We start from the raw sequence: 19,230 nt of genomic DNA, 5'->3' as shown, positions 1-19,230 counted from the left end.
ATGCAATTAGTTAAAATGCAAATTTAAAAGTGGTTAAAATGTATTTAGATCCTGTGTTTTTAAAGTGCAATGCTTATCTAAAGATGTAAAAGAATATAGTCAAGTGTTATGCTATATAGATGTTTAGAACTTTATAGTGTTTATAGCTTAATCGTATTATGAAGTATATAAGGTTCTGTGTGTACAATACATATATTTGCGTATTGAAACAGGAACCCCAGAATACCTTTTTACAATTCCTGCCCATCGCTGCATCCAGGCTGGCATATGCAACCTTGCCTACGCAATGATTTTCAGGTGTGGGACATGTGATGGAAGTTTGTTTACTGAGCAGGTTGAATCACTGCTAGCAAACAGTTAACTAGCAAGAGCTCCTGACTGGCTAGACTTCCAAGGGAGACAGTTGGAGTGGAGTGAGAGACTGGGTGAGAGATTCATATCTGGTCTGTGAGGGGTTCGTTCTGACAGGAGAGCTGAGGACTTTCAGTATATTTGCTCTCAGGGTCTGAATCACAGAACACTGTTAAAATAGAAAAGACGCAGTCCCACATGGTGTTTAAAGGGAAAAGGGTCCTCAGAGGGAATACTCTGACAGGAAAGGGCAGTAGTGATTCCAAGGCCAAGGAGGATTTGCGGGTCTGTAAGGCACTGTGGGTTAAACCACAGAGCCTAGGACTTGCCGATCAGAAGGTCGGCGGTTCGAATCCCCGTGATGGGGTGAGCTCCTGTTGCTTAGTCCCTGCTCCTGCCAACCTAGCAGTTCGAAAGCACGTCAAAGTGCAAGTAAATAGGTACCCCTCCGGCGGGAAGGTAAATGGCGTTTCCGTGCGCTGCTCTGGTTCGCCAGAAGCGGCTTAGTCCTGCTGGCCACATGACCCGGAAGCTGTTCGCCGGCTCCCTTGGCCAATAAACCGATATGAGTGCCACAACCCCAGAGTCGACCACGACTGGACCTAATGGTCAGGGGTCCCTTTACCCTTTATGCATTCTTAGGTATATGCTTTAATACCATATGCCAAATAGTGACGGGGCTCAGTCGCAATACATGTGCCCACGTATCCAAAACCGGTAGCAATTGGATCATGGCAAGTTGCAAAATGCACCGTCTTTAGAACCTTTCAAATGCTGCTCTTGCCCCTAGACAAATGAAGCACTATACCTGGGACTCCGGTACAATAGGTTTTTTTAAAGCGTGTTAAATGTGTTATAACACTGTGACACCAGAGGGCGCTGTGGAGTTCCATCTTTCGCCAACGTGATTTCCCATTATGAACATTTTACAACACGTTTTCCTGAAACTTTTTTGATGTGCCTGGATGCAGCGTAGATCTCAGGATTGCTGTGCTGGAGAAATTTAAAAGGGGTTCCTCGAATGAAGGGCTCCAAGTGAAAAGACAGGCCTTTATTGAACTAAAAATGCACAAAGGCATAGCCTCAAAAATGAGGATGTGAAGAAACACATTGAAAGCTATGTTCAATATACACTTCTAGATTACATATGTGATTTCATTTGACCATCAAAGGATTGAAACAATCTGAGTAGTCACCAACCCAGTGTTACAGCAAACCCACTGTCACCATCCTGAACCAATCAAATATGACATAGCTCTTCAGCCCTCATCATAATATGTCTTTGTTTGTTGAGACACCGATTTTCCTATTCACTAAATGTCTCCCAATATTTTCTTTCATGTACCTAAATAACAATTCAAGATGAATCACAATCATCATGCCTAGCAATGGGCCTTTTCAATGTGGCTGAGCAATGACTCAAAAGAAAATGGAATCATCAAAATGATAGTTTTATAAAATTATTATTTTCATCATTTCTACAGCTCTCAGGGGAAACACTCCATTAAACTCTATGGGATCTACATCTGAGTAACATACAAGGTGGGAATAGCAGTAACTTCTTTCAAGGTACCCCCATCCTGCAATGTGTGTTTGTAATGCATTAAAAATAAAACTCTTGATGAGTTTTATTTCTCATCAAGAAATAAAACTTGAGCCTCAAAAGAGTCTCTTGAGCTCTCTTACTGTATGCAAAGTTGTTTTATTTTTAAAACTTACCAGCAGTTTTCCATGTACAGACACTCTGGGAACCCACCGGTATCCACCCTGTATCCCTTTGTTAAAAATGGTGTTATCAGTGAGAAAATTAACCCCCACCTTAATCCCTGGTACTTTCTAAAATTTACTGTTATGGCTAGTGGGAGAGAACACTGGACCTTACGCCAGATAGTGTATGCCCCATTCTCAAGAGACAGTGTTCTCACATTTCTTTCCAGTGTGAATTATCTGGTGCTTTCTATAGCTCGCACTGTAAGTAAAACATTTCCCACACACGGTGCATTTATATGGCTTCTCCCCCGTGTGGGCTCTCTGGTGGACAACCAAGGTAGACTTGTCAGGAAAACATTTCCCACACTCAGGGCACTTATGATTTCTCTCCTCTGTATGGATTAACCGATGTTTCGCGAGGTGTGAGTCGCGTTGAAAACATTTTCCACACTCGGTGCATTTATAGGGTTTCTCCCCAGTGTGGGATCTCTGGTGGATCACCAATGTAGAGTTGGCAACAAAACACTTCCCACAGTCCATGCACTCGTAAGGTTTCTCTCCAGTGTGGAATTTCTGGTGCTGCCTGAGGGAAGATTGGTTGGCAAACCATTTCCCACACGCTGTGCATTTATAGGGTTTCTCTCCAGTGTGGATTTTATTGTGTAACAAAGCGGCAGAGTGGAAAGCATAACTTTTTCCACATTCCATGCATTTGTATGGTTTCTCTCTTGTGTGGACTCTCTGGTGGTTCATCAAATCACCTTTTTCAGCAAAGCCCTTCCCACAGTCCATACATTTGTAAGGTTTTTCTCCCATGTGGACTCTCCGGTGGTGAGACACGAGGTTAGTGTTTTGAGAAAAACATTTGCCACACTCGATGCACTCGTAAGGTTTCTCCCCAGTGTGGACTTTCTGGTGGCGCCTGAGAGGATATTGTTCGGCAAACCATTTTCCACACACGGTGCACTCATAAGGTTTCTCTCCAGTGTGGGATCTCTGATGCCTCACAAGGTGAACTTTACGAGAAAAACATTTGCCACACTCTATGCACTTGTAAGGTTTCTCTCCAGTGTGGTCTTTCTGGTGGCGCCTGAAAGTAGATGGTTCAGCAAACCACTTCCCACACTCGATGCACTCGTAAGGTTTCTCTCCAGTGTGGGATCTCTGGTGGATCACAAGGAGAGCTTTTAGAGAAAAACATTTGCCACACTCCCCACATTCATAAGGTTTCTCCCCAGTGTGGGATCTCTGGTGGATCACAAGGTGAGATTGTTGAGAAAAACATTTGCCACACTCACCACACCCATAAGGTTTCTCTCCATTGTGGGATCTCTGGTGGATCACAAGGTTATATTTTTGGGGAAAGTATTTGCCACACTCCCTGCATTCATAAGGTTTCTTCTCAGTGTGGACTCTCTGGTGGATCATAAGGTTTTCTGAGCAGGTAAACGTCTTTTTGCACTCAGGGCATTCGTATTCCTTCTCTGCCTTGTGGATCCTCTTGTGTCTCACTAGCTGACACCGTAGAGCAAACTGTTTCTCACATTGCAGGCATTTGTGCGGCTTGTGTCCATGATGGTCTCTCTGGTGTTTGACAAGATCAAGTTTCCCAGTAAAACACTTCCCAGAAGAACTACAAATGTTCTTCTTCCCGATGCCATTTCCTGGGACAAATGGTAAACAGGAAAATGAGAACGTGAACTTTGGAAACAATGAATATTTGTGTCGTTCATCTATGGAACTCAACGCTGCACAAAGATAAGAAAGGGTGTGTGTATGCAAGGGGCTGGAATCACCTGACTTGCCCAACCCCCAGTTCTCTGAACCTTTAAGAGGGCGCCTTTAAGAGCTACGGCCAAAAGAACTGAGAAGTATAAAACATCTTATTTTAAGGAGGGGCGGAGCTCCCATGCACCAATGTATTGGCTTTTTTTCCAGCCAGAATTCAGTTACAGCACCTTTCAGGTGGGTGCCATTGCCATTCTAAGAGAACAAGGGAGGTGTTCATTGTGAGCTCTAGAAAAACTGCACTTACGTGACCTTTTGGCCAGTTTCTTGCTGACTTAAAATCTGATATATATATATATTAAATGAACTGTTAATCATTAGATATTTAGTGTAACACAGGGAGATACTGTATTTTTCAGTGCATAAGACAACCCCTATTTTTAGGGACCACAAAAAAAGGAAGTGGGGGGAGGAGATTGCACAGAGTTGTTAAGCTATGGGGGGGGGGAGATTCCCGACAATCGCTCATCCGCCTGACCGCCACTGCCAATCACACGCCTCTCCGAAGCCACCAATCCCAAGCACACTCGCAGCCAGCAGCCACTAATCACCCACCAAATTGCTGCACTAGCCAATCGCCAGGAGGCGTTGCCGCAGCCACCAATTACATGCCTAATTGCTGCTGACAATCTCCTGCTTGCAACTGCCACCAATCATGTGATCTGTGTATAAGACAACCCCTTAAAAAAAAACACTGTCTTTTTCACAGAAAAATATGGTAACTAATTTTTTATTGTATCACGACTGCATCTGCTGCCTTAAGGACAAAATGAATTTGAGGAAAATACGAAAATACGAAATATATCTTTGACTAGATCCAGGTGCTCTTGGACGAAACTGGTTTTCCTAGATTCATTTCAATAAGGGTTTAGGTCCGGCTTGGGAACAAAACTGCTTTTGTCACCCTGTATGAGGACCTTTGTCAGGGGAGACACAGGCACAATGTGTCCTTGTTAATTCACTCCACTATGATGATCCTTTTGGTTGCCCCCATGGTAGATAGATATGGGAAGCCATGACTCATTCCATCCACTCAACTGAAAGACCCAAAATGTGTTCTTGCCGTGGGCTGTTTTTATAGCAGCTTGTCATTCTTTAAGAACTGAGTTTGCTTTTTCCTTTTCCCTGTTGTGCCATTTTTGTTATATGTACGCCTGGCTGACAAAGACCACTTGACAACTGAGTTACAGAATCTCTCAAATGTGTTAATTGCCAATGGATACCAGCAAAACAGGGTTACGAAGCTAATCCAAAAAGAAACACCCCCCAAAAACCAAGACACAGAAGAAAACAATGGCATGGCCCTCCTTCCTTATATCAAGGGCACTACAGATAAAATTAGCAAAATCCTCCATAAACACAATATCAAAACAGCCTTTTGCACCAACCAAAAAATAGCCAATATCCTCAGAAACCCCAAGGATAAAATCCAGTTGGAAAACCAAGGGGTCTATGAAATACCCTGCAAAGTCTGCCCAGCCACGTACATTGGACAAACAAACAGACGAATAAATGCACGTATCGCAGAACACAAGAATGCCGTCAAAAAAGAAGAAAAAACTTCCTCTCTTTTCCAACACATGAAAGAAACAGGACACGAAATTAATTTTGCAGATTCCAAATTGCTCTTTAACATGGAACATCACCACAAGAGAATAATCATGGAAGCCATCGAGATAGAGAAACACCCTCACAACATGAACAAGCGTGACGACACATCCCGCTTGCCAGACATCTGGAAATTAGCCCTCCCCACAAAAACTGACACCAGATCCAGAGGCACACAGAACGCCATCACCAATCAACCACACCAGACCCAAACCCAGACCCTCTCCACAGATAAATTACAGACACCATCCAGTAGCCAAACCATGGTGGCACCTCCGGATGCTGCACCCCCCTGCAATCCCTACACAGATCTGGCTGACACAAGCCACAAAACCACAGCTCGCCCCTATACACGAAGCCAAGCCAGAGCACAACTAAGTGCAGTACAGCCATCTTCTCAGAAAAACTCTTCACAAAGTTCAAGAGGTCAAGACACAAAGACTTTAGCAACTAATCCACACCTAATGACCCACCTAAGTGGTACTCAGGATATCACTCAAGAAATCACTCAGGATATCCCTCAAGTAATTAAGGAACAAAAGAAGAAAAGGCACACTAGCCTGGGAACTTCCTCTCTGCCCAGAACATTGGAGGCTATACACCACACCCCCTCAACAGTATTTATAGGAACTCAAACACTGAGATCCTGCTCTGTTCCAGTAACAAGAAGCCGAAAGCACCAGCCTGAAGATGACGAGTGAGACCTCGTCGAAACGTCGCCTAGACACCCCAACTTTTACACGGGAAGACACCCGAGGACACCAAAACCTGCATTCCTGTACCCGTGAAAATCTACGAAAGCATATATATATATATATATATATATATATATATATATATATATGTATTACCTAGGCAGCTCATGTTCTCGTCGTTTTCCTCCATGACGCACCCATGCAAGGTTTTGCAGCAGCAATCCCTCCTCAACTCTGAAAAAGCCAAACAACATCTTGCAAGGTCATTGGATGCTACGAAAGAAGGAAACAGAAAGAGAGAACTTGCTGAATCCCCATATTCCCCCGAATAAACAGCTCAAAGCCAGCAATCAGGAAGAAGGTGGAGTTTGGAGTATATTATCTTCAGATTTAAGGCCTGGAGGGGGGGTGCAGATTACCAGTGTGGGGTAGAATGGTGTCAGGGTAGTTTTAAGAGTGCTGTTAACGGGAAAATCCGAGGGCTCCCTTGGACAAAAACAAAGACACCAACCAGGATAACTTGGAGCAAAACAGCAGCCTGTAGGCTTGGCCTTTATTGATCTGTTGCAACAGGGTGCTCCCCTCACTTGCAGGAGAGAGGAAGGACCCAGAAAAATGGTGTGCAAGGCCTTATAAAAACTTTTGAAATTGCCACCCTGTAGGTCAAGACCACCCCCAGAAACATCATGCATACATTACAGAAAGGAGGGGTTGAGGGAGGAGTTGGTGGTAACCTGAGTGTCCTGTCACCTGGCTGGTTCCCTCTTTCCCCCTCCCCATGAGTACTTTCCAGGTGACAAAGGGGAGTTTGCAGTTTCCTGCCCCCAGAGGGAAGAGCTGATTATTGTCCTTTGTTCCACTCCATGCTGAATCCACTCCCATATGCAAGTTCTTTGTGATCTTGATGGTCTTCTGTCTAGGACCATCAGGGTAGGCATAGCAACTGGGCAGGGCTCCTGTGTATGTGCTGGTATGCTCAAGGGATTATGGCTGCCCTGTATCAAACCTTCCCCATTTTGTAGTCCTTCCTTCATGGAGTAAAATAAAAGTGGAACAGTGCAAATCCGATGTATGGTTGATTTTCTATTAATTTATAACAGAAGCGTAGCGTATGTAGTGTGTGAGTGTGTGAGTGAAGTTTGTACAAACTGAATGACGGGAGGGGGGAGTTTCCTGCGACAGTGCTAGGCTAAATCCACTCTCTCAGCCTAACTTACCTCACAGGAACATTGTGAGGAAGAAATGGGGAGAGGGGGAAGCCATGTATCACACCTTGAGGTCCCTGGAGGGAAAAATAGGGTCATAAATGTAATAGAGGACATAAATAATAATAATAATTAGTTGTTGTTATTGTTCTTATTATTATACCCCACCCATCCTGCTGGATTCCCCAGCCACTCTGGATACCTTACAATATAATATATAAACAATGTTATAAACAATATAACAAAAACAGCAAACGTTACAAACCCCCTGATACAGGGCTGCCTTCAGATGTCTTCTAAAAGCTACGCACAGCCAATCAGAAGCCGTGCTTTGCTTTCTGAATGTTTTGGAAGTCAAATGGACTTCCGGAATGGATTCCGTTCGACTTCCAAGGTACAACTGTAGTTGCATTGAGTTATTTCAACTGCTTTTGTTTGATTTGCTCTTTGCAAACTGCTGAAAGTCTGTAAACCTTGATAATAAACCTGATTTGCAATGGGGATTGAATAATTTCGATTGCAAGTGTATATACAATTATTTGGAGAGGCCCAAAGGATCTTTCTTAAAAATATGGGCAACGCACACTTCTGCAAAATCACACAATCAATAAAGAGAAAAGTGGGGCCCTGTGCACCCTGCAAAATATTTTTCTGTATAGAATTATTACTGTAATTCATGTCATTGTCATACTGATTTATATATTTTAAAAAGAAAGAAAAAAATCTCAGAGCGGTTTGCAACACATTAAGTTCAGAATAAAACATTACTGGGTAAAGTAATACTGTATACACATTCAAAGCAACGCATATTATCTTAAAAATACTGTATACACATTCAAAGCAACGTATATTATCTTAAAAATACTGTATACACATTCAAAGAAATGTATATTATCTTAAAAATTTTTCAAAAGAAAACATTGCAAAGGCGGTCAAATACAGACTGCACATTTGACGCAGCAAAGTTAAACAAAACCATCACCTTAAACATTTCAAAAAGTTTGCTAGATCAGAAAACGCAAAACGCCTTGCAGCTCCGCCCCCGTTCACTTCCTGTCTCTTCCACCTTAGCAAGAGGCGAATCTCCCTCCGTCGAGCCCCACCTCCCTACATAATTGACAATTAATTGGTAAAGACCCGATCCTTTCTCTCGGTCGCCTTCCAGGAGCCCAAAGCGGGGCTGCAAGGCCCCTTCCCCTTCATTGCGGCTGCAAAATCATGCAAGAGAGAAGCGAAAGCAAGAACTCAGGTCACTGGAGAAGGGGCTCCCCGTCTTCCTGATCCAAGGTCAACGCACCCCCCCAAAAAATAAAGGGGTCCCTTCTGATCCCACCCTTACCAGCTTTTGCAAAGTGGACCCCAGAGGCTTTTGCGCGCCGACCTTGCAAATCCTTCCTGCCCATCAACAGAGGCAGCCGACCTGCCGCATTGCAGCTGCAAGGGAGGCTGGAAGATAAAGAGCTGCTGGGAATTGTAGTCTCTTGTTGCTTTTTTAAAAAAAGAGGTTTCTGGGAAGTGTAGCTTGTTCCCTTCTTGCCAGATCTGCTGCGTCGCCTGCGCGCAAAAAGCTCCCGGAGCGCACTCTGCAAAAGCTAGTGAGGGGCGAGATCAGAAGGGGCGGCCACGTAAGGGTTAAGGAGAGCGAGAGAGCCCGGTTGCCTAGAGCGGCCTGGGAAAGGCCCCTCTCTCTTTCCGTCCTTCCGCCTCGCCGCCTCTTTCCGCTTGTCTTCGGAGGCCTCTGGGGCGGTGAGTCCTTTGGGCGAAGGGGAGGCTGTGGGGCGGGGCGGGGTGCAGAGGAGGCAGTTGGGGGGCTGAGAGATGAATGGGAGGATCCCCTGGGTGGGTGGGGGGAAGGGAAGCCATGGGACGCAAGGCCTCTGAGGTCCCAGCACACCCCACCCACCCATGACCCCGGGGGGGGGGAGTAGGGGGTTGTTTGGGGGGCTCGGAAGTGGGCGCCCCTTGAGAAGGAGGGGCTCCAGGTGGGGAAAGAGGGTGGGCCTCCATCGGTGGCAGTCGCTTCCCTTGCGACCCCTGCATTGCGTGAGGATGGTCTAGATCAGTGTTTCCCAACCTTGGGTCTCCAGCTGTTTTTGGACTACAACACCCATCATCCATAACTAGCAAGACCGGTCGTCAGGGATGATGGGAATTGTAGTCCAAAAGCAGCTGGAGACCCAACATTGGGAAACACTGGTCTAGAATTCAGTGTTTCCCAACCTTGTGCCTCCAGCTGTTTTTGGACTACAATTCCCATCATCCCTTGCCACTGGTCTTGCTAGTCAGGGATGATGGGAGTTGTAGGCCAAAAACAGCTGGAGGCACAAGGTTGGGGTCCCTTCCCGCTCCACAGTTCGGGGGGTGGAGCATAGGAGCCAAATCCATGGGGCCGTGAGGGCTTTGGCCACCACAATGAAACACTTGAGGGGGGGGGTTGTGTCACCTGATCAGATATGTGGGGCGGGGCTTGAGAGAAGGGGCTCTAGGGGTCCCTTCCAGTTCCACAGTTCTCTGGTTCTGGGGGGTGGAGCATTGGAGACAAATCCATGGGGCCGGGAGGGCTTTGGCCACCACAATGAAACACTTGAGGGGGCTTTTGTGTTTGTGTGTATGTGTGTGTGTGTGTATACACACATGCATACACACTGTGTCACGTGCTCAGTTATGTGGGGCAGGGCTTGAGAGAAAGGGCTCCATCTTGGAGGAGGAAATCTCCGGAGGGGGTGCCTTGGTTTCTCCCTCCTGCCCAGGAGTCTCCTTAAAGTCACAACCAAAAACGGGGGGAAGGGGGGCGTCCCAATTCCCTTTCTCCCCGTTCCTACGCGGAAACTGCATCTCCCTCTAGGACTGGGGCTCCCAAGGTTGGATGCTTCATGACACCAAAGTAGACCATTGGTCCATCTGGGTCAGTGTTGCTGACTCTTGACTGGCATCAATGTTTCTTTGGGGTTTCGCAGGCAGGGAGTTCCTCTCATCCCTAACTGCCTGGGGATTGATCCTGGGGATTTTAGGCATGCAAAGAAGCTTCCCACCTAAATCTGTTTGGTCACCCTGAGAACAGGTGGGTCCTTGGCCTGATCCAGGAGGACTCTGGTGATGTTCTTTTTTTTAATTATTTGCTTTTTATTGAGTTTTCCACAAACAAAAAGAATAAGATAATCTTTTACAGTCAACATTTTAAGTCATCTTATTTACACTGCATATCCTCATGCCTCAACTTCCTTCCTTCCCTGCTTCGGTTTTCTTGGAAGTATATCCCTTCCTGTAGATTCTTATTCTCCTATACACATCACAGGAATTATGTTAACCCTGCCATAGTTTTTAGGCTTCTGCAGTTTATTATATATGCCACAAATTTACCCCATTCTTCATCGAACTTTGTCCCTTTTTGGTCTCTTATTCTATATGTCATTTTAGCTAATTCTATATATTCGAAACATTTAGCCTGCCTTTCCATTACCGTGGGAGTCTCTTGTAGTTTCCATTTTTGAGCTACAAGTATTCTAGCTGCTGCAGTAGCATATTGAAATAGTTTATGGTCTTCCTTTTTTACTTCCTACCCTAATAAAAAGATTTCAGGTTTTTTAGGAAACGTATACTTGAAAAGTTTTTTAAATTTGTTATATATTAAGTCCCAATTTTTTCCCATCTTTTCGCACTCCCACCACATATGATAGAGATCCCCATCTTTGGATTTGCATTTCTGGTGATGTTCTTAAGAGTTGCTCCCCCTTCTCCTAAATGGGTGGGGGGAGAAGGAGGGAGGGAGACTGCATTGCCAGAGTTCCAAGATGGCAGAGAGAAAAAGGTAGACCGGAAAGGAAATGAGTGTTTTTTAATGGGGAAGTGAAGAAGTTTCTTTTTCAGGCATGACTCTGCTGGGGTTCAGGAGGAAGTCACCCTTATTTTCCTGTAGGAGGAGTTGCTGGGGTGCCACTTAGGGAGGGAAATCTCTGCAAGGGTCTGGGGCTGCCTTGGCTTCTCCCCCCTCCCAGAACATCACAACATGTGGGCTCTGAGTGATAGTTTAAAAGAGGCTGGATCTGCAATCCAGAAATCATCATCATCACTATCGGAGGCTAGGAGAGGTGTGCTGATTTCCAAGGGACTGTGGGTGAAGGAGGAGAAATGGGTGGGTGGAGGCTGGGAGGGAAAGCAGCCCCCCAAATAAGCAGAAAAGTGAAGAAAGCCCTGGCTGGAGGAAGGGAGTGGAGCAGTCTTCTCCAAAGTCTCTAACCTGGTGTATCTTTTGGGTGTCCGAAGAGGAGGAATATGCAGAGCAGCCCTGTGCAGATTTACTCACAAGCAAGCCTTGGCAGGGAGAACACAGATTGAATTGGTATCACCAAAGAAACTTTAGAAATGGGGCTCTTGTTGGGACGGGGGTTCCCCATTTGGAGAGTCTGTGTGGTTAAGAGCGGTAGTCTCGTAATCTGGTGAACCGGGTTTGCGTCCCCGCTTCTCCACATGCAGCTGCTGGGTGACCTTGGGCTAGTCACACTTCTCTGAAGTCTCTCAGCCTCACTCACCTCACAGAGTGTTTGTTGTGGGGGAGGAAGGGAAAGGAGAATGTTAGCCGCTTTGAGACTCCTTCGGGTAGTGATAAAGCAGGATATCAAGTCCGAACTCTTCCTCCTCCTCTTCTTCTTCTCCTTCTCCCCCTTCTTCTCCAGAGGCTGCAGAATGTTCTGGGCAGGAGAATCCCTGCAGGGCCTCTGAGGCTCCCTTTGCTTCTTCCTCCCTCCCTCCCAGGAACCTGCATCTTCTGAGCTCCTCAGGAAGGATGGAAGCAGCTGAACCTGCCAACCTAGCAAGGATGGAAGGAGGAAGATGGGCAGATGACCTTGTCAGACTGCCTCCTGCATCCCTCCCCAAAACCTCTGGGCATTTTCTCCCAGGGCCCTCAGAGACATCTGGTGAGTTCCAGGGCAATGGAGATGGGAACATAGATGGGTCAATAGATGGTGAAGAGGAAAACCTTTCCCCAGGCTTTTGAATTTTAGGTGCTATTTCCACTGCAGGGGATTGCACAAGAGGGCCTGCAGGGTCTCTTCCAAATTTGCATAGAATTGCTCATATATTCCCCTTCATCTAAGCTTCACTGCACAGCTTGCAATATAAACACAGAAAACCTGGCTTGCCAGTAGTACATGTCTCAGGGCTTTAGTAGACCACAAACTTAACATGGTCAAGGGTCAGGAAACCAAGCCTTATGAGGAATGGCTGAGGAAGCTGGGTATGTTTAGTCTGGATAAAAGGAGACTGAGAAGAGATATGCTATCTTCAGAGATCTGTCTTCACATATCTAAAGTGCTGTCATGTGAAGATGGAGCAAGCTTGTTGTCTTCGTCTCTGGAGAGTAGGACCTGAAGCAATGGATTCAGATTACAAGAAATGTGAATCCAATTACAGTGGTGCCCCGCAAGACGAACGCCTCGCAAGACGGAAAACCCACTAGACGAAAGGGTTTTCCATTTTGGAGGTGCTTCGCAAAACGAATTTCCTATGGGCTTGCTTCGCAAGACGAAAATGCCTTGCGAGTTCCTGCGGGGTTTTTTCCTTTTTCCCCCCTTTTCCCCAAGCCGCTAAGCCGCTTATCAGCTGATCCGCAAAGCCGCTTAACAGCTGATCCGCTTATCAGCTGATCCGCTAAGCCGCTTATCAGCTGATCTGCTAAGCCGCTTATCAGCTGATCCGCTAAGCCGCTAATAGCGCTAATCCGCTAAGCCACTAATGGGCTTGCTTCGCAAGACGAAAAAACCGCAAGACAAAGAGACTCGCGGAATGGATTCTTTTCGTCTTGCGAGTCACCACTGTAAACGTCGGAAAGAATTTTCTGATGGTAAAAGTTGTTTGACACTAGACACCCTCTGAAGGTGGTGGACTCTCCTTCCTTGGAGGTTTTTAAGCAGAGGTTGGAGGCAAAGTCGAGATTGCTGCACTGCAGAAGATTGGACAAGATGACCCTTGTGGTCTCTTCCAAGTGTACATAGAATTGTTCATATACCGCCCTTCATCTAAGCATCACAGAAAATGGAAAAATACAAAACATTGTAACAACCGAAACAGAACCCCTCCCCCAATTTAAAGAGACGATTTAATTAGGCAAAGGCCTGGGAAAATAGGAAAGTTTTGATTTGCTGCCTAAAAAGGAACACCTGGCATTATAATAATTTGACATTATTATACCTGCATTCCTAAAAAAAATTGGAAAAGGAAAACGTAAGATATATTGAAATAAGAGGTGCTATTTTCACTAGATGTGCAGGCCCGTCTCTATCTGGTGGTGCAACTGGCGCGGCTCACCAGGGACCCTGGCATTACTATATTTTGGCATTATGTTAGGTGTAGTCTTAAAAAATTGGAACATGAAAAGGGAGAACATAAGAGAAATAAGAGGTGCTATTTTTGCCAGATGTGTGTTATGTTACTTATTTCTCTTCCTTGGAAGCCTAACAGGATTTTCTTTCCTCCCCAAGCAGCTGATGGAAACAATAGTCAGAATACCAAGAATTCACCTGGAATTTCATTGAAGAAATCATTTAAATGTATGGAGTGTGGAAAAACATTTGCTAACTCTAGAAGCCATAGAACACATCAACGGATTCACACAGGAGAAAAACCATTTAAATGTACGGAGTGTGGAAAAACATTTGCTAACTCTAGAAGCCATAGAACACATCAACGGATTCACACAGGAGAAAAACCATTTAAATGTATGGAGTGTGGAAAAACATTTGCTAATTCTGGAAGCCGTAGATCACATCAACGGATTCACACAGGAGAAAAACCATTTAAATGTATGGAGTGCGGAAAGTGCTTCAGTGTAAGTGGAAACTTTGCAAAACACCAACTCACTCACACAGGGGAGAAACCTTTTAAATGTTTGGAGTGCGGAAAGTGCTTCATTGATCGTGCATTCTTTAGTTCACATCAAAGAATTCACACAGGGGAGAAGCCATTCAAATGTATGGAGTGCGGAAAATGTTTCAGGTGGAAACATTCCCTTACTACACACCAGCAAACCCACACGGTGGAGAAACCATATGAATGTATGGAGTGTGGAAAGTGTTTCAGGTTGAAGCAATACCTTACTACACACCAGCGAACTCACACAGGGGAGAAACCCTTTAAATGTATGGAGTGTGGGAAGACTTTCGCAGATAGTGGAACCCGTGCAAAACACAAACAAACTCACACAGGGGAGAAGCTATTTGAATGTATGGAGTGTGGAAGGAGTTTCAGGTGGAAGCAACGCCTTACTTTACACCAGCGAACTCACACAGGGGAGAAACCATATGAATGTATGGAGTGTGGAAAATGTTTCAGGTGGAAGCAAGACCTTACTACACACCAGCGAATTCACACAGGGGAGAAGCCATTTAAATGCATGGAGTGTGGGAAGACTTTCGCAGATAGTGGATCTTATGCCAAACATCTACGAATTCACACAGGGGAGAAGCCATTTAAGTGTATGGAGTGTGGGAAGACTTCCTCAGATAGTGTATCCCATACACAACATCTACGAATTCACACAGGAGAAAAACCATTTAAATGTAATGAGTGTGGAAGGTGCTTCAATCAAGGTGGAAACCTTAAAAAACACCTACAAATTCACACAAGGGATAAACCATTTAAATGTATGGAGTGCGGGAAGACTTCCGCAGATAAAGGATCCCACATAAATCATCTACGAATTCACACAGGAGAAAAACCATTTACATGTACGGAGTGCGGAAACTGCTTCAGTCACATTGGAAACCTTCAAAACCATCTACAAATTCACACAGGGGAGAAATCATTTAAATGTATGTAGTGTGGGAAGATCTTCAGTCAAAGAGGAAGACTTAGAAAACATCAACAAACTCACACAGGATGAAAAAGCATTTAAATGTGTGCAGTGTGGAAAGTGGTTCAGCTAGTAATCACACCTCTGACATTGCTTTTTCCGCTGCCACCACCCCGTATCTTACGGGGACACACGGAGTCCAGTCAGTTGTTGACATAAACAAATATTCAAGTTTATTTTTAAATGCAGGAACAAGCTTATGGTTTCAGTTATTTTTTCTCTTGTCAGTTTCTTATTCTTAGTTTCTAACAACTCCAAACTGATTATTCCAACTATCTATCTGACTCCACCTAACAATTCCTCTCACTCTCTCACAATACAACTCTACCAACCCACACCTAAACCTCCCTCTTCCTTCTTCAACTCCCAAACCTCAACCCAACTGAACTCAACTCTCAACTCCCAAACCTCAACTGACTTTCAAAACCTCCCACTCTAACAACTTGGACACTGGGACAGGAAATGACCATGGAGTTGGCCAGACTCATAGCTCTCTGGAGTATAAACTACAGTATCCAGGTTTATTTGAGGGAAGCCGTGACTCTTAGAGAGATTTAGATGTGCTTGCAATGTATTCAGTGGATAGTATATTTTTCTCCTGCTATAGCCTTCTCAAGCAATGGGGGACCATTGGGTAAGCATCACAGGACAAACTAATGCAGAATGCGCCTTCCCCCTAATACTGTGTCAAGAACACATTGCAGAATAGGCCCTCAATAAAACACCAGTCTGAAGGTGTTCATTAAATGAAGGTAGAGGTGGGCACACTTGTTCTTTTTGCTCATCTAGAGCTGTGTTATCCAAAGCAGCTATGTAGGTCTAAAAGGGCAGTGCAAGGCAGACAGCAACATGTGGGAGAAGAGCTGCCTCTATACCAAACAAGTATTAAAATATAATTTTAAAGAGTAAATGAGAACTACCCCCCACCCGCAAACAGGGAACCAGTTCAACATTTTGTAGAACTGAAGAGCCATACTATAGACGATGAAAGTTTGCCACAAGACTTACTTTAAGACCGGTATATTATTTAGAGCAGCAGTTCTCAACCTGTGGGTCCCTAGATGTTGTTGGACTACAACTCCCATCATCCCCGAGCTCTGGCCTTGCTAGCCAGGGGTGATGGGAGTTGTAGTTCAACAACATCTGGGGACCTACAGGTTGAGAAAGGCTGCTTTAAGTGTTCTGTGTTCTTTCTCACTGAATGAAGAAGGCAACTCATGACATACTCTTCAGTGGCCTTTATATCTTAAATTAAATAGAAACATAATCATCTAACCAAGGCTAGATGGTTTTGGGCAGCCTTGGTAATTGTTGCCAAGAATCTGAATGCTGGGGAAGGGGGCAGTTTTTCAGGGGCAGATAAAAAAGGGATGGAGGGCTAGTGAAGAAGGATGGGAGATGCCTTCTTAGGTTTGCCAACTAGTTGAAGTTGCGAGGGCACGTCAGAAAAATAGCATGAAAAAAGCTAAGACTGCTATGACCAAAATCCTGGGAATAGGAAGTTGTTCAGTGTCATTGTACATGGAAAAAAACAGACAAAAAGTGACATGAACTTTAGCAGCTCAAACCTCAGGTGGTCAAACAATATGGAAGTTATTGCACTAGGGAATGCAAAACATAGACTCTGAATAGCAAACATTTCAGGCCCAGCGCAAGAAGTTACATCACCTTGCCCTTTGACATGCTGTTTAGTTGATTTTTTTTCCACAATCCATCTTTGGTTAAATCCCTGAGTAGAAGAAGAAAAATTATAAGGGGGAGTAGCATTGGCTAGGCAGTGGAGTCCTGGAGTCTCTGTGTGGTTTGAGGAGCAGGTGCAGTGCTGGAGGAAAACATGTTTACGAGAACTTGCAGAAATATCTCTCTGATCTTGACATGGGTCAATGTGAGGGGAAAGGTGAACTTCGACTGGCCTTTAATGACAAAACAGCTTCATAATAGTCAAGAGGACCAATATACAGTGGTACCTCGGGTTACAAACACTTCGGGTTACAAACGCTTCAGGTTACAGACTCAGCTAACCCGGAAGTAGTACCTTGGGTTAAGAACTTTACTTAAGGATGAGACCAGAAATCACACGGTGGCAGCGGGAGTCCCCATTAGCTAAAGTGGTACCTCAGGTTAAGAACAGTTTCAGGTTAAGAACGGACCTCCGGAACGAATTATGTTCTTAACCCAAGGTACCACTGTATTATTTTAGAGCATATATGAATATACATGCACAATATGGAGTGTTAGGGTTGTAACCAACCTTATTTCTACACAGAGTAGACCCATTGATATTAATAGATTTGAGTAACTTGGGTTCATTGGGTGGGATTCTACTAACTTGAGAACACGAGAACATAACTTGTTGCATGCGTGAAGCAAAGTATACCCATGACAGGACCTTCTGCCTCTCCCCCACGAACACACATCCTAAATCTGTGAAAACTCACTTTTACAATATCTGGGCTGTATCTGAATATAAACACAACATGGGGTAGTTACTTCCTTTCATTTATTCACTTCCTTTCATTTGTGAACTCTTCCTATGAAACAATAATAAATATGTAGTAGGACCATTTCCTATATTAAAACAATTTCACATTCAATACATATGCAGACTGTTTGAAAGATCTCCACTCAAGGTCACCACAAAAATGAGGCACCAAGACCAAGATTCTACAGATGCATCTAAAGTGGTGCAGTTTGGACGCTTCACATAAAAATGGGTGAAAGCATGCCAAATTGGTCCTCTTCAGATGGCGAACATTGCACAAAATGCCCAGAAGATCAGCATCCAAATAAGGACCAAGATCAATGTGTTCTCAAGATTATCACCTTCCTGGCTTATGAAGAACATCTGGGGATCAGCTTAGCTTTCATTGCCCTATTCCTGTCTGTAATGTCAGACATTGTGTTAGGAATCTTCAGTAAATACAAGGAAACTCCAATAGTCAAAGCCAAAAACTGGGACCTCTCCTACATCCTCTTAGTCTTCCTCCTGCTTTCCTTTTTATCCTCTTGTCTCTTCATACGCTGGCCAAGGAAAGTGACCGGCCTTCTCAGACAAACAGTCTTCAGCCTTAACTTCTCAGCTGCTATATCTTCTGTATTAGCAAAAAATATCACTGTGGTGCTGGCCTTCCTGGCCACCAAGCCCAGAAGCAGGGTGAGGAGATGGTTGGGGTCTGGCCAACTCCATTGTCATTTCCTGATCCGGTGTCCAAGTTGTCATCTGCACCATCTGGCTGGGCATGTCTCCCCCTTTCCCGGAGTCTGACATGCACTCCCAGCCCTGAGAGATCATCCTGCAGTGTAATGAAGGATCTGTTGCCATGTTTTATGGTTCCCTTGGCTACATGGGCTTCCTGGCTGCCATCTGCTTCACAGTGGCTTTCCTAGCCAGGAAGCTGTCTGGGGCCTTCAATGAAGCCAAGCTGATCACCTTCAGCATGCTGGTCTTCTGCAGTGTTTGGGTGTCCTTTGTGCCCACCTACCTGAGCACCAAGGGGAAATACATGGTAGCCGTGCAGATCTTCTCTATGTTGGCCTCCAGTGCTGGGCTTCTGGGCTGCATCTTCATTCCCAAATGCTACATTATTTTTCTGAGGCCTGATCTGAATACAAATGAGCACCTGACAACAAAAGATTAAGATGCCATTTATATTTTAAAATATTCAAAATTGATTATATCCAGTACTACAGAACTCATATTGCTTTATCACAGCTCAGGGCTCCTTTATGAGCACAGAGCAAAGCAAAATTATCCCCCAACCAGACACAAGACTTAGGAATTGGTATTCCCCACCTTTTATCATATGTGATTGAATTGTAAAATAATGAAAGAACTCTGGGAAATGAAATATAATGTATTGGGGGGAAAATGTTTAAGATAACGTTTGTTAAAAAACCAGAAGCTTTCTTATTAGGAATTATAGGTGCAGAAATACTGAAGCAGCAGAAAAAGGCCAACGACAGCTGCTAGAATGCTTGTGGCCCAGAGATGGAAAGACAACAAGGTCCCTACCATAGAGGAATG

At 44.7% G+C, this 19,230-nt stretch overlaps 2 protein-coding genes across 4 annotated transcripts; one reads left to right on the top strand and one right to left on the bottom strand.

The window, feature by feature from the left end:
• Positions 1 to 1,381: 1,381 nt before the first annotated feature.
• Positions 1,382 to 8,831, bottom strand: LOC309364718 (uncharacterized protein). 3 transcript variants are annotated; one of them, XM_081902517.1, is made up of 3 exons: positions 8,697 to 8,831; positions 6,309 to 6,425; positions 1,382 to 3,725 (listed from the first exon to the last, which is right to left on the bottom strand). In XM_081902517.1, exons 1-3 carry the CDS (start codon positions 8,758 to 8,760, stop codon positions 2,257 to 2,259), a joined length of 1,650 nt encoding a protein of 549 aa, XP_081758643.1. In that variant the 5' UTR covers positions 8,761 to 8,831; the 3' UTR covers positions 1,382 to 2,256. The 3 variants fall into 3 exon arrangements, with proteins under 3 accessions (XP_081758643.1, XP_081758644.1, XP_081758645.1); XM_081902518.1 differs by having other exon boundaries at positions 6,309 to 6,386; positions 8,697 to 8,775; XM_081902519.1 differs by lacking the exon at positions 8,697 to 8,831 and adding an exon at positions 8,340 to 8,454.
• A 211-nt stretch (positions 8,832 to 9,042) lies between these two features.
• Positions 9,043 to 15,418, top strand: LOC309364829 (uncharacterized protein). Its single transcript, XM_081902763.1, has 3 exons — positions 9,043 to 9,103; positions 12,110 to 12,273; positions 13,840 to 15,418. The coding sequence occupies exons 2-3, from the start codon at positions 12,141 to 12,143 to the stop codon at positions 15,171 to 15,173; spliced, it is 1,467 nt and encodes a 488-aa protein (XP_081758889.1). The 5' UTR covers positions 9,043 to 9,103; positions 12,110 to 12,140; the 3' UTR covers positions 15,174 to 15,418.
• The last annotated feature ends 3,812 nt before the right edge of the window (positions 15,419 to 19,230 follow it).

Source organism: Podarcis melisellensis, assembly GCF_964234715.1.
Source record: "Podarcis melisellensis genome assembly, chromosome: 2".
In the NCBI taxonomy this organism is placed as follows: Eukaryota; Metazoa; Chordata; class Lepidosauria; order Squamata; family Lacertidae; genus Podarcis; species Podarcis melisellensis.
Note: the sequence above shows the minus strand (reverse complement) of the source record. Positions and strands in the feature narration are given on the sequence as shown.